Source organism: Piliocolobus tephrosceles, chromosome 8, assembly GCF_002776525.5.
Source record: "Piliocolobus tephrosceles isolate RC106 chromosome 8, ASM277652v3, whole genome shotgun sequence".
Lineage (NCBI taxonomy): Eukaryota > Metazoa > Chordata > Mammalia > Primates > Cercopithecidae > Piliocolobus > Piliocolobus tephrosceles.
The window spans coordinates 72,532,585-72,548,132 of NC_045441.1; the positions used below are offsets into that span (position 1 = coordinate 72,532,585).

A 15,548-nucleotide genomic window follows, 5' to 3' on the forward strand; every position below is an offset into this window, starting at 1 on the left:
AGCAATTATTTTTTAAAATAAAGTTAATGTCCATAAACAATGCTATATATATACATATATATCCAATCTGCTATAGCTAAATTGAGCATTAAAGCCCTCCAATGTTATCACAATTTCTTCAGTTGAGTTGAGTCATTACAGTATAATCAGGAAAATTCAGCCACAATCTTCAGGCATCTTGACTCTTTTAAAGCAAAAAGAATGCCTTCACTTCTTTTCTTCTGCTAAATAAAGACTGGTCAGGAAATAATTCAGCTACATATAATTAATTTAGGAGACCTCAATTATCTCCTTATGTTCATTGATTTTTGGTATTCTTGAATAGCATGACAGCAAACCAAAAATGTGTGCGATTCTATATGCCACAGATTCCCCAGGCTTCAGATTGAAACTCTTAAGTTGTTTTGACTAGGCAACTAACAGCAGTTTAGATAGTTCTGTACAAATTTAGAGATGCAAAGCCATGACCGTATTCCAGCACATTCTTCTTGTCAGAACCATTTAAATCACCATCTTACACAAGTACATATTGAAACTCAACTTTAAGTGTTTTATTTTTATGTACATTTCATTTTGTCCAGAAATAAAATATCTAAATACAGACAGACTGTAATGTTGTATATGTATAGCTTTCAACAATACTTGATCTGAATAAATGCTCTGTACATTAAGTTTGTCTTTTTAATGGAGTTCACAGCTACATTGATAAAATGAATTCCTCATATCCTTTTTTCTTAACCAATAACAAGCAGAGAGACAAGTACAAGTTAATATTAATAAGCAGCTCAAATAACACTTGGTTAAACTATGTACAATACAAACCATTCATACAAATGAAGACTAGGATATTGAATTTGTTACAATATGTGTAGTAAAGATAAGACAGACACTTATAACTTACATGGTGTCTGCCAGGCATTTCCCTTCTTATATAATGATCAGAACTTATTTTAAGCAGCTTTAGCTGGTCTCAACGTCACAAAAGTCCAATGATTGGTGATGAAAGTTGTTATACCAATGTCTGCCCACATGTAAATTCCAAATGTTTGCTCATCTTTACTGAGAACAGGCCCCTTTCATAGAAAAAAAGAGCCATCTTGGACCACCTCGAATGTGCCTACCGTATGCTGGAAAAAAGTTACTACATTTTGTTGTGTTTGTAAAATAAAGAATACTGAGCTCTAAAGACACATTTTTCCATTTTAACAAGCAGATACTCCTACAGTAGTATTTACCAGTACAGCTACTCCAAGCAGTAGGAATGCATGAGTGGGGATTATTGATTAGCATGTACTCAAGACTTTAAAAGAGATTTCCATAACAGCAAGTGTTAGAAACATTCTCCGTCTAGTTAATCCTTCTGTTTGATGATAGTTGATCCCTGAACCATTATGAGTCAGACAATGAAAGCCCTCTCAACAGGAATCACGATAGATGCAAGCTGAAATGTGCATGACAGTGTGTTTGTGTACCTCTATATGTGAGAGCATGTCTTCAGGTGTGACTTCAAAACCTGTGATGATTTACAATTATACTGAGGGATGAAGCTGACTGGGCAGAAATTATATCAGATTGTTTTCCACTAGTGTATTTGCAGCCAGTTGACAAGAGCAGCAGTGTAGACACATTCCAGGCAACAGATGTGACCTTCTTCTTTGAGGTATCAGCCCTGTCATATAACCTTTAATTCCTCAGGCTTTAGTCTCACCCCCATGTTCACCTTCATCCCGAGGGGAAGTAAGGTGTGTCACTGTGGTAGTTGTAGTCAGGGCACACTTTCTGTACCAGTTTATAATCTGTACTATAAAAGGAAATGTAAATACAGATCACCTTAAAGGGCTTGGAGCAGAGCCAGGATACATGACTTTGGGTCTGCTCCTGGTAACAGGTTTTTGAAGGGTCATAATTGCAGAGTGTGTTCTTGGTAGCCTTGTCAACCTTTTCATATTCAATGCGACAATTGAAAGACTTGGAATCTTTGGCATCAATCACAGTTTGTTGTGCCAAGTCAAATTCCACGATTTTTGTAGGGGGTACCAAGCTGACAGATACATTCCCTTGACCAGTTGAATTATGCCTGAAATAAACACTAAATGTTCCATTGCCATGATCTACAATTTTCCCAGTTATCAACAGGTTCAGCTTCACTGTTTTGATGTTGGAATGAAAATCGCCCCATCCAAACATTTTCTTAAACTTGCCCGTTTTAACAATGGGCCTTCTCTTGGCCCTGGGTCGAGGCTCTTGAAGGTCTGTGGAGTTCCTCAGCCAGTCCCAGAGGTCTTGCTCAGAATAAGGTTCTGGGGTGTCATATCTCAGGTCCAAATCTGTATCGTTCTCTTTGCCACGAAAAGTCTGTGACAAGAGTCGGCTGATAGACAAGTCTTTGCCACTTTCTGTCCATATATGCTTTAGTGTGGATTTGCTGCTTCCTGATTTCAGAAGTTCTGACTTTCCACCGTTCGTTAAATTGGCACATGTGACCTGAAAACAGAGCAGAAAAATGGCATTTACATCTCTGCATCTGAGAATAACACCGAATGCATAAGTCCAAGCCTTCTCTGAGTCTCAGAATTAAATAATTACACTTTTTTTTTAAAAGCACCGCATCTGAGAAGAACACCCAAAGCACAGATTCAAGCCCCCTCTCCCAGAGTCCCAGAATTAAATAATTACATTTTAAAAGCACCATCAGCATCTAGCCAATATTTATTAATATGTGATAAAATACTTCTATTTTTGTATAACAATGGAAGAGGGGAGATGTAGGTCGAAAAACTACTAAATATGACCTAAAAATTATATAAAACCATTGGGTAATGGAAGAAAAGGCCACCCAGCATGAATAAAGCAAAATGAATTCAAATATAAACCAAACTAATTACTTCTTAGCACAAAAATCCAAACTTTTGAAATCAAATTTTATAAATCATTACATTCTTTTTCTATTTCAAAAGTACCCTAAGCTTTAAAACTGTATGATTCTCTGGACACAGAGAGGAAAACAGCACACTCCAGAGCCTGTTGAAGGATGGAGAGGTGAGGGGAGGCAACTTAGAGAATGGGTCAATAGGTGAAGCAAAACACCATGGCAAATGTATACTTAGGTAACAAACCTGCATATTCTGCACATGTATCCCATTTTTTAGAAGAAATAAATATAAACTGTGTGATTCTCAGACATATGTCAACTGACACCCTTTAGACTATTTAGTTATCCATATTATAGTCATATTAGAAAAGTTAGTTTTGGAAAGGGACTCCAGTATATTTTAACTGATCAAAACAATGTTTACTACCACCTATAATAAGCAAGGAATATATTGAATAAGACAATTTTTTACCTTGCAGGGCTTATCATGTGGTCTAGAAAAGTGACTTTTAGTAATTGTCAAGTCTAGAAAAACCAACAACATGCGGTCAGTGACTGAGAGGTCACTTCAGGGTGGATTATGAGAGTCACATGCAGACACTGTTCTCCTAGGACTCCAAGATTATTTCTTAGGAAAGAATTTTATCTCAAACTGCACAGAGATACAGAAGAACCAGTGACCACAATAACCACATTGGCCTATAGTTAAAGCAGTAACTTCTTATCCTGACGTGGAAGAATCAAGGACAGGAGCTAACAGAACTAAAGACCCACAGGAACTAAAATAGCCAATACCAGTAAACCACTCAATATGCGGACCTGCTGTTTTAAGGTACGGCTGTTGAATGGAGTCCCCAGCCACCCATTAAAAAGCCACATTTCACAATAAACTTATATTGCCATGCCCCTGGAGAACCAGTTCTGAGTCTTGTCTCAGATACCAGCCTGATTACTACTCAGCAGCTTCATTGGACCCTCCATTCTCCTTCCAAACTGTTCTTCAAATGAATGGTCATTCCTGGAAAGCTTTTTAAAATTCAGGCCCATTAGGAATTATAGCTGTGTTCCAGAGACACTTCCCTAGACTTAGCTGTGTGGGACTCATGTTAGGATACAAATGTGACCTGAAAATAGCATTTTAGTCAACCATTTGTTGCTGAAAGGATGTGTTCTCAATCTCTGGGGAGCAAGACCATAAATTTTAGAGCCAGACTCCCTGGAATTCCCTCCCAGCTCTGACACTGCCAACCTGTGTGCCCTTGGTCAAGTTACTTAACTTCCCTCTGCCTCTGTTTTCTGAATCTGGAAAATGTAGGCAATATGACATCTACTTCATAAGTTTGTGAGGATTGAATGAGTTAAAACAGGTAAAACCTTTAGGACAGTGGCTAGCATTTGGAGAGGGCTCAATAAATGTAGCTATTATTGTGAATATCAAGCTGATGTTTGAAGACAATTAGAGAAAGAACCCAAATAATACATATGGAGATCTTGTCTGGGAGAAGTTTTTCCCAGGATTACACAGCCAAGTGCTTGGAATGTGTGTGTGGCGGGGGGTGGGGGGCGGGGGGGAATGGGCTCCCCCAGGGACATGGATGCAGAGAACCTTGGTCATCTAAACCAGAACAAAAGCTCTTAGATCTTGTAATCCTTCTTTTCAAGCCAGGAAGTAGTCTCCTCTTTGCCCTCTTCAAATTGAGGTAATGTGAGTGCAGTTGGACTATTCTCGCCACAGAAAGAATACCAGCTGAAGCTGTAATCTTCCTAATAATGCTGAGCTTAAAAACCCTGAAAGTTTGTCTCCACGAAAATTCATTGCATCTGAGATAACAGGCAACTTCATCATGCGTTCATATCCAGTGACAGCACCCTGAAAAGTCAAAACTGAAACTTTGGGTAGGTAACCAAAAAACTGTCAACTCTTTCAGGCTGCTAGCTTGAGTACAGTTTGCATCTGCTGTGATCCCCGAGGCAATGGTAATGGCTTCATGGAAAGATGCAGAGGGTCATTGTGTGCAGAGATGAAGGAAGAATAGATAACACTGACCAATGGAGAATTAGACTCTGGATTATTGTGGGGGCAAGGTCACATCTAAGAGAAACACGGACCAGACTCCTGTATGCAGTCAGTCTTTTTAAAGTGTCAGCTACCCACAAAGAGCAAACACCCTGATGTGGAGTCAAATATGGCTATCAGATGGCCACTACTAGTCTTGAGGAAAATATAGGAAATTGAGAGAAGGTTATGTTTGCTGCCAACGTTTTATTAGTTTTAAGTACTTCCCCTTCACTTTTGCTCAACCCTTGCTTTGGTATCTCTTCTTTCCCCTATGTACCCAAACTCTTTACAGATTTTCTTCATACCAAAATATTATCCCAGAAATGGACCACATTCAAACAGTAGAAATGACTAATAACAGCAAAATGGTTGCTTTAGCACAAGTAATTTTTAATAAGAATTAAATATTAATTTCTAATAGGATAAAGTTGAGAGGAAAAATATTCCTTGAGAGAAGAGGATTATGTATAGGAATATATAAGTTTTCTTAAGGAAAAAGCATTAAATTTCCAATCTATCCTGATAATAAAGCCATTGCATTAAGGAAAAAAATACTTACTCTCACATCAAAAGTATAATCCCTAGCAGTTCCAGAGTTAGTATTTTTCATTACAGTTATAAAGCTAATAAAAACAACTACAGCTTTCCCACTAATTTTCTGAAGGTATTGCATTTCAAAAGATACTATTTTTCTATAACACAGAGTAGCTATAATGTAAAATTTAAAACTAACATTAATCAGTAAAAATAATACATACCTTTGGATTTGGGAGAGTGTGTGTGTTTTATTAAAATCTAATTGATTAAACATCTGAATCTGCACTTGCCTAGTTACATAAGCATTGCCCTTATCACAGTTCCTACATTTGTGCCTCAGTATAAAACAAATACATGTGTATCCTCTTCTCTTGTTTTTGCAGGGAATTATATAGACAGTTTCCCATTGTTTGTGTAGCAAAAAGAATAAATAAAGGCATGCATTTAGCAGTGACTTAGTACTTACATCTCAGCATAAGCACAGGGCTATACTGAGATGCTTTCATGATGCACTGGCTAATGAAGCAGTAATTAAATTATCCCAAAGAAGGAGGAGAAGAGGGATTTACAGTTCAATTTACCAGTAGCATAGGGGGAATGAAAGGAAAACATGTGGAAGTAGTGAATATGGTTTCAAGAAGGAAGAATCAATCTATTCAAAAAGATGCTAAGCCTCCTCTGACAGGCAAACAAACCTTTGATTTTCAGGTAGAATAGAAAATGTTTAGTTCTAAATTATGTTATCCACAGCTGTAGTAATTATGAGCATGCACTCTGGAGTCAGACTGCCCAAATCCCAGTCCAGGCTCTGATCTTTTAACAGCTGTGTGATGTGGGCAAGTTACTTAACTTGTTTAAGTTTCACTGTTTCTCTCTTCTAGGGGATAGAAGAAGAATATCTATCTTCTTCACAGGGCTGTTATGAGGATTAAATAGGGCACTCCATTTAAATTACTAAGGACAGTACCTGGAACACTGTTCAATATTAGTAGCCCTAGCTGTTGTTACCAGATATTTTTACCTCTGAATCTCACTACATAATATTTTATGTAAATTATTAATTTGTAATTGGATTTAAAAGCATAAAGCATTCTTGAAAGAAAATCTCCCTTCAATATAACCACAAACTTAAACAATTCAAAACAAAGCATGCTGTTGGGGAAAGTGGGAAGAAGAAAATTGAGAGAAAATGAGCATAAAGTTTTAATCAGGTTGAAATAAATTCTAGAGATCTGCTGTACAACACTGTACTTATAGCCAGTACTGTATTTTACAGTTTAAAATTTTAAGAGGGTAGAACTCATATTAAGTGCTTATACCACAATAAAATATTTTTTTAAATTTATATTAAGGATGGCATCAATATATATTGAACTCTAAACAAACATGAATTGAAATGCTGAAAAGGAAAGAAAGCAAGCATATATTTTTGAAAGTGCTGCTGTGACTATCTAAAAAATATGGCAAGTAAAGTAAGTGGTTGAACTCAAGTTAACAAAGGATGAGCATAAATTTAGCTATTAAATAGCTTAGCTTCCAAATGCGATGAATTATTTGCCTTCAGTGATATAATGGGAACGGCCTCAAGTGGTGCTGTCAGGGAGCCTCTCTGGAACATCTCAGTGTGGGTAAAGAATCAAAACAGGTTTCAGCTGTAATCATCATTAACACTGTCTTAAATATTCTTATTCCCTCAGTCCTTGCTTTTTACTTAGATTGGGAAGGGAATACGGCAATGTCTAAAAGAGAATGTAAATCTGGAAAAACCAGGAAGGTTCCTTAGCAAAGTCCCCAGAGCTGTTCAATACTAACAACTCCAATTTCTTTTGTCTTATTTACAAAATAGCTGTATAGTGAGACTACATGAATATTGAGTGGAATAAAGAAATGCAAACATAACTGGCACATGGTCCTGGCTCTCAAGAAGTTTATAGCCTACTGGAGGCATCAATTAAGCCATCACAGTGTGATGCGACCAACACTATGTGTAACATTCCGGCAGTCATCCTCAAAGTTGAAAGGTAGAGAAGGTATAACAAAAGAGATGATCCTTAGAGGTAGCAGATAAAAGAGGCTTGGTAGTCGAACAGCTAGTGCATGGGCCAGAGGAGTTCTTCCAAGAATAAAGAACAGGGCCGGGATGGTAGCTTACGCCTGTAATCCCAGCACTCTGAGAGGCAGAGGCAGGCGGATCAAGAGGTCAAGAGATGGAGATCATCCTGGCCAACATAGTGAAACCCATCTCTACTAAAAATACAAAAAAAAATTAGCTGGGCGTGGTGGCACGCACCTATAGTCCCAGCTACCAGGGAGGCAGAGGCAGGAGAATCGCTTGAATCTGGGAAACAGAAGTTGCAGTGAGCCGAGATCGCGCCACTGCACTCCAGCCTGGCAACAGAGCAAGACTGTCTCGCGGGGGGGGGGGGGGGGGGAAGCAGACAGTGCAAAAGCACAGAGCAGAGAAAGGACACGTCAAATGTAAGAATGAAAAATAACTTGTTATTTTCTAACTAAAATTTTATATTCACAGACAAACATCTCTCTACTCCACCCAACCCCACCCCCAGTCTCTGGTATCCACATTTTACTCTGTTTTTATGAGTTCAACTTTTTTACACTCCACATATAAGTGATACCATGCTAAAAGAGTAGATTTTAAGCATTCTCACCACACACAAAAAATAAGTATGTGAGATAATGCATATGGTAAATAGCTTGCTTTAGCCATTCCACTATGTATACATATCTCATAGCCTTATACTGTACACCATAATTATACACAATTTTCACCTGTCAATAAAGAAAGTGGAAAAAAAGAAAATAGCTTCTTACTGCTGAACCCTAGGGAGCATTACTTTGGAGGAGAACTAGAAGAGCTTGCCAAAAAGGTGTAGAAGGTAGGTTAGGGCCAAATTGTAAGTGCTGCTAAGGCATTTAAACTTAATCTTACAGGAAATAGGGAGTCACTACATTTCATTTTGTTTTGTTTTAAGTAGGTCATCCTGGCTCTAGAAGAATCGCTAAGTAGACATTGAAGGGTGGTTTAACAGAGAGAGACCTTGAAGGAAGGGAGACTAGTTAAATAACTAATTGCCAATCCTTCATTTGAAAAAGAAGTGAACCTGAACCAAAGAAGTAGCAGAGAAAAAGAGGAAGAAATGATGGATCTAAGAGATAATTCAGAGGTAGGATTAATTCAGCTTGATGATTCTTGGCTAAATAAAAACATGAAAAGGTTGAGAAAGTTTGCTTGCATCTGTAAGGAAAACAGTAGTAACAAGTTGGCTGGAAAATAAAATTAAATCTCATAGAAATATTAGGAGTTGAAGTGCCTGTGGGAAGTCATTCTGGCAATGCCATCCACTAGGAAATTGGGAACAAGGATCTGAAGGTCTGGAGACATGAGAGGGATGGTGATGTTGATTTTGTATTATGAGTAGATGGTATTGTGCAAGTAACGTGTGGTAATAAAGAAGTATGCTAAGAATACCTTTAAAAATGTTAGCACTTTGAGGACAGGCAGAAGAGGAACCAGGTTGATCATCAGAAGTGGTAAGGACTATGGCATAAAGATGATTACAAAAACAAACAAACAAAAAACCCTGACAACTTGTAATTAACCCAATTTCAAAAAGGCAAAGCATGTGAAACTTTTTCTGAAAACATTTTTTATATTATAATGAAAACACCAAATGTACTTCCTGAGTATAATTTTCCCTGTCAAAAGTGGCCAATGCCCATTCCAAGGGAGCTTGCTCTCTAGTTCAATGATACCATTTGCACAAATTTTATGTGTCTCATTGTTTTAGGAACATTGAGACATAAAGATTCTTAACATAAGTGTATGCATTTCAAAATGTATGATTCTTTTGAGACTAAATAAAAATAGGAGCAAAGACAAGGGTCATTTTCTTCAGCCTTAAACAAAGACCAAGTTTAGATCTAATATCAAAAGAGCATACCTGGGACAGAACCTGAGTTTGGGGCTAGAGCAAAAAAACTACCATCGGATGGTGGAAGTGTGAGCACATGAAGAGTTGCCACACTGGCCGGGCGCGGTGGCTCACGCCTGTAATCCCAGCACTTTGGGAGGCCAGGGCGGGCAGATCACGAGGTCAGGAGAGCAAGACCATCCTGGCTAACACAGTGAAACCCCATCTCTACTGAAAATGCAAAAAAAAAAAAAAAAAAAAAAAATTGGCGGGGCGTGGTAGCGGGTGCCTGTAGTCCCAGCTACTCGGGAGGCTGAGGCAGGAGAATGGCGTGAACCCGGGAGGCGGAGCTTGCAGTGAGCCGAGATCGTGCCACTGCACTCCAGCCTGGGCCACAGAGCGAGACTCTGTCTCAAAAAAAAAAAAAAAAAAAAAAAAAGTTGCCACACTTTGCTCTAGCACCTCCTCTACATGTCTTGGGACCATAATTACACACTGCTTGTTCTAATATCATCTCATAACAGGTTTATAGTAATAATGTCAATATGTTATCTTTTAAAACATTGTTGAAAGACACCATTTGGGGGGGAAAAACCACTTCTCGACTTCACTCCCACTTCAACTATTCTGGCCTTACATGACAAAATGTTTACTTCCTTTTATAAACAATCTTCAACTAGAAGTGTCTCCAAACATTTGTATACCTCTTTTTATAAATGAGAAATGAGATGTTTTAACTTTTACCAACCTGCATATTTTACTGTTGATCTATTAGTATTCAATATAAATAATCTCAAGATTACTTTGAAAATTTTATATTTATTTCACCAAATGTATGAACACAAACAAAATATTTTTTAAAAAAACTATTGCTTCAGCAGCATTGCTCATCAGTGAATAAGTAACCAACAAACTAGCATTGCTCTATAATTACAACTTCATTTTAGTGGTTTATGGCTACCTATGTTGAATACATGTTGCACAATATTGACTACTGTATCCCTGACATTGTAATTAGCACTTTACATATGGCATTGCATTACATTTAAACCACACACACACACACACACACACACACACTAACTCTGAGATGAATACCAAAGTCTTCAGCTTACTGAAGAGATATGGAAACTCAAATAGCGTTTTTCCAAGATAACTACTGGTAAGTTACTTCTTCCTATTCCACAGCATATATCCTTTATTTTTAAAAGTCATTTTAATAATGAAATTTTACTTTACATAAAATATTTTATTTTATTTTAAAATATTTACATAAAATAAATTTATGCTTATTAAAGCATTAAACCTTATAGGAATTTTATAAAATAAAATGTAAAATATTTTCTTCATCATCAACCCCTGCTCCCTTGCAATCCCACATCCCTCCCCCCCCAACAAAGGTAAAACCTGTTCAAATTTTGGTATATATTATTTCTATTTTCATTCTTTTTCATATATAAATATCTACATACATGGTATCATATTTTGCAATTAACAAAACATCTTAGAGAAACATCTCTGTTAGCATATTCAGATATATAACCTGTATTTTATTAACTAAACATTCTACAATACACATCACCTTTACTTTAAACTTAAGTATAGATAGAATTCTATATTATGAAAATGCCATATTTTTACATTTTATATATGTTTTGTGTGATAGATCCTTAATTATTACATTGTTTCATAGCCAGGTTACACAATTACTATTTTAGCCTTGATTCCATTGTTTTCTTTGTTCATTGCTGTTTCAGATATCCCACTCCTCTCTCTCTTGTTGAATTTTCATTTTTCTGGGTGTATATATTTGTATGATTACTTTAAAAGAAGTTCATATAGGATAAAATGAGTTGTCCATACCCAAAAGTGTCTTTACTGACCATAGACTTACATGGATATAGTATTCCTTCATCTTTTAATTTGTTTTGCTTTATTTTTCTCTCTGCAAAAATTTTAGAATGTTCTCTATCTCAGGCACTCTGAATCTTACAAGGTGGATTACATGGTGCCCATGTTGTCACTAGACCCTTTCTTAACTAGTTTAGAGAAAGGTAGGCAGCTATTTATAGATGTGTTAGACTCTTTTTCATACAATTATCTCAAGAGTTTAGTTTCCCAAGACTATAGTCTTAAGAATCTTTGAGGGACGTTCTTTCTATTTTATGCCATGTGTATCTTGGCAAAAGATACACTCTAGCATAGAGTAAGCACTTAATAAATTTCCTGTATGGTTCATATTCTTAGTTACATCTATTTTAATAGTAATGTTAATTAACAATCAATATTTTAGGGGGACACATGGCACTCAGAGATTCCTTTCTTACAGATTTAGAGCCTGTATTTTATTGATAATACCCAAAGTGCCTGCATTTTACACAAGCCAGAGGAAAGAAGTTAGTGTTTAAATACATCAAAAATACAACGGTGATATATCACCTCACACCTGTCAGCATAACTATTATGAAAAGGTCAAACAATAATCAGTGCTGATGACGATGTGCAGAAGGAGAACAGTTGTACACTGTGGATGGGATTATAAGATGGTAGACAGATTATGGAAAACAATATGGAGATTCCTCAAAAAACTACAAATAGAACTACCATTTGATTCAGCAATCCCACTTCTGAGTTGATATCCAAAGAAAATGAAATCAGGGTCTCAAAAAATCTGCATTTTATGTTCATTGCAGCATTATTCACAATTGCCAAGATAGGGACCTAAGTGTCCATCAAGGGATGAATGGAAAAAGAAGATATGAGCTATATAATGAATGAGAAATATGTATAATGGATGAGAAAATTATTCAGCCTTAAGAAAGAAGGAAATCCTTCTTTCTTTTTGTGGCAACATGGATGAACGTAGAAGACATTGTGCTAAGTAAAATAAGACAGATAACAGAAACAAATACTGCATGATCTCACTTGTATGTGGAATCCAAATAACTGGAACTCAGAAACAGAGTAGACTGGTATTTGCCAGAGGCTGGGGAATGGAGGAAGTTGAAAGATGTTGATTAAAGGATATAAACATTTGATTATATGATGAGTAAGTTCTGGAGTTCTAATGTACAACATGGTGACTACAGTTTTAACAACGTATTCTATACTTGAAATTTCCTAAGAGAGTAGTAAAGCTCTCACTATATACACACACAAAAATGGTAACTATGTGAGGTAATGGATATTTTAATTAGCTTGGTTGTGGTAATCATTTCACAGTGTATGCATAAATCAAAACATCACATTATAAGACTAAGTATACACAATTTTATTGGTCAATTACACATCAATAAAGCTGAGAATAAATAAATAAATTTAAAGAGAAAAAAAACAAGCAACAAAAAGGTACATCATTTCCTTCATGCAGAGCAGTACTTCAGGCACCATAGAGCTGCATTAACAATGGAAAAGCAGAAAAGGAGCTTCATGGCTCTCTCTTAAGCCAGTAGGCTCCAGCCTGTATTACATAGGAACTAACAGAATGGGCTTTGCACTCAGAGATCACAGATCTAAATGCAAATTCTGCTACTTCATCATTGTTTACCCCTTAGAGCCACATTTTATCCAATTAAAAAATTGAGACAATACCTAACTCATTGGGTTTTTGTGAAGACAAAACTAAAAAATTTGTATGTAGTGCATATCATGGGGATAAATACATGCCTGTATTTATTCTTCTTGCCAACCAAACAATGTGAAGCTATCTATATAATTCTGGGTAAAAATCAGAGAAGAGGATATGCATTTATTTCCTTCATTTGTTTTATACTAAGGTATAAATATAGGGGCTACAAATATAAGGCATAAATATAGCATTATATGCAGTTTGAGCACAACATATGAGATCTATTATGCCAAGTTAGGTTATGAAACCCTCAAGGAGAAAGGAAAATAAGGCTTTCAGAATGTGCACTGCTATTCTATTCTTGTCTTCTGACTGGAAACATTACATCAGCTCAAATAGTCCAAACAAACTGAAGTGGGAATTAGCATAATTCTGACAACTCTGTGGTCATCTTTAGAGGTACAGTCACACACTGCCTGTTGATGTTCAGACAAAGATGGACTGTATATACAATGGTGGTTCCATGAGATTATAATGGAGCTGAAAAACTTCTAACACCTAATGATGTCTTGATGATGCTGACCCTGTGTAGACCTAGGCTAATATGTGTGCTCGTGTCTTCATTTTTAACAAAACTGTTTAAAAAGCAAAAAATAAAAAATAAAAATTTTAAAAATAGAAAGAGTTTAGAGAATAAGGATGGAAAGAAAGAAAATATTTTGTACAGCTTTATAGTGTGTTTGTGTTTTAACATAAGTGTTATTATACAATAATCAAAAATTTTTATAAAGAAAAAAGGTACAGTATGCTAAGGTTATTTTAAAGAAAGAAAAAAGAGAAAAATAGGTGGCTGGCAAGATGATCAAACAGGAACAGCTCCAGCCTGCAGCTCGCAGGCGAGATCAATGCAAAAGGCAGATGACTTCTGCATTTCCAGCTGAGGTGCCCAGATCTTCTCATTGGGAATGGTTAAGACAGTGTGTGCAGCCCATGGAAGGCAATCAGAAGCAGGACAGGGTGTTGCCTCACCCAGGAAGCACCAGGGGTGGGGGAACTCCCTCCCCTAGCCAAAGGAAGCTGTGAGAGAATGTGCCTTGAAGGAGGGTGCACTCTACACTTTTCCCATAGTCTTTGCAATCCGCAGACCAGGAGATTCCCTTGGGTGTCTACACCACCAGGGCCCTGGATTTCAAGCAGAGAACTAGGTAGCCATTTGGGCAGAGAAAGAGCTAGCTGCAGGAGTTTTTTTTCATACGCCACTGGCACCTGGAACTCCAGTGAGATGAAACCGTTCACTCCCCTGGAAAGGGGGATGAAGCCAGGGACCCAAGTGGTCTTGCTCAGTGGATCCCACCCCCAAAGGAGCCCAACAAGCTATGATCCACTGGCTTGAAATTCTCGCTGCCAGCACAGCAGTCTGAAGTCTACCTGGGATGCTTGAGCTTGGTGGGGAGAGGGGCATCCACCATTACTGAGGCTTGAGTAGGCGATTCTCCCCTCACAGCCTAAACAAAGCTACTGGGAAGTTCGGACTGGTTGAAGCCCACCACAGCTCAGCAAAGACACTGTAGTCAATGTGCCTCTCTAGATTCCTTCTCTCTGGGCAGGGCATCTCTGAAAGAAAGGCAACAGCCCCAGTCAGGGGCTTATAGATAAAACTCCCATCTTCCTGAGACAGAGCACCTGAGGGAAGTGGTGGCTGTGGGCACAGCTTTGACAGACTTTGAGACAGAGCACCTGAGGGAAGTGGTGGCTGTGGGCACAGCTTCGACAGACTTAAATGTTCCTGCCTGCTGGCTCTGAAGAGGGCAGTGGATCTCCCAGCATAGCGCTCGAGCTCTGCTAAGGGACAGACTACCTCCTCAAGTGGGTCCCTCACCCCTGTACCCCCTGACTGGGAGATACCCCCCAGCAGGGGTTGACAGACACCTCATACAGGAGAGCTCCAGCTGGCATCTGGCAGGTGTCCCTCTGGAACAAAGCTTCCAGAGGAAGGAACAGGCAGCAATCTTTGCTGTTCTGCAGCATCCACTGGTGATACCCAGGCAAACAGGGTCTGGAGTGGATCTCCAGCAAACTCCAGCAGACATGCAGCAGAGGGGCCTGACTGTTAGAAGGAAAACTAACAGAAAGGAATAGCATCGACCTCAACAAAAAGGACATCCACACAGAAACCCCATCTGAAGGTCATCGACATCAAAGACCAAAGGTAGATAAATCCACAAAGATGAGGAAAACCCAGTGCAAAAGGCTGAAATTTCAAAATCCAGAATGCCTCTTCTCCTCCAAAGGATGACAATTCCTCACCAGCAAGGGAACAAAACTGGATGGAGAATGAGTTTGACAAATGGACAGAAGTAGACTTCAGAAGGTGGGTAAAAATAAACTCCCCCAAGTTAAAGGAACATGTTGTAACTCAATGCAAGGAAGCTAAGAACATTGAAAAAAGGTTGGATGAATTGCTAACTAGAATAACCAGTTTGGAGAAGAACATAAATGACCTGATGGAGGTGAAAAACACAGCACAAGAACTTCGTGAAACATACACAAGTATCAGTAGCCGATTCAATCAAGTGGAAG

General features: G+C 37.9%; 1 protein-coding gene across 2 annotated transcripts in view; it reads right to left on the reverse strand.

Annotated features, from left to right (window-relative positions):
- Nucleotides 1–527: 527 nt before the first annotated feature.
- NXPH1 (neurexophilin 1) overlaps nt 528–15,548 on the reverse strand; it is a 326,507-nt gene continuing 311,486 nt past the window's right edge. For both annotated transcript variants that reach the window (XM_023224872.3, XM_023224873.1), the window contains exon 3: nt 528–2,484. In XM_023224872.3, the coding sequence (XP_023080640.1) occupies nt 1,723–2,484 (762 nt within the window). In that variant the 3' untranslated portion in view covers nt 528–1,722. The remainder of the gene's footprint in view (nt 2,485–15,548) is intronic.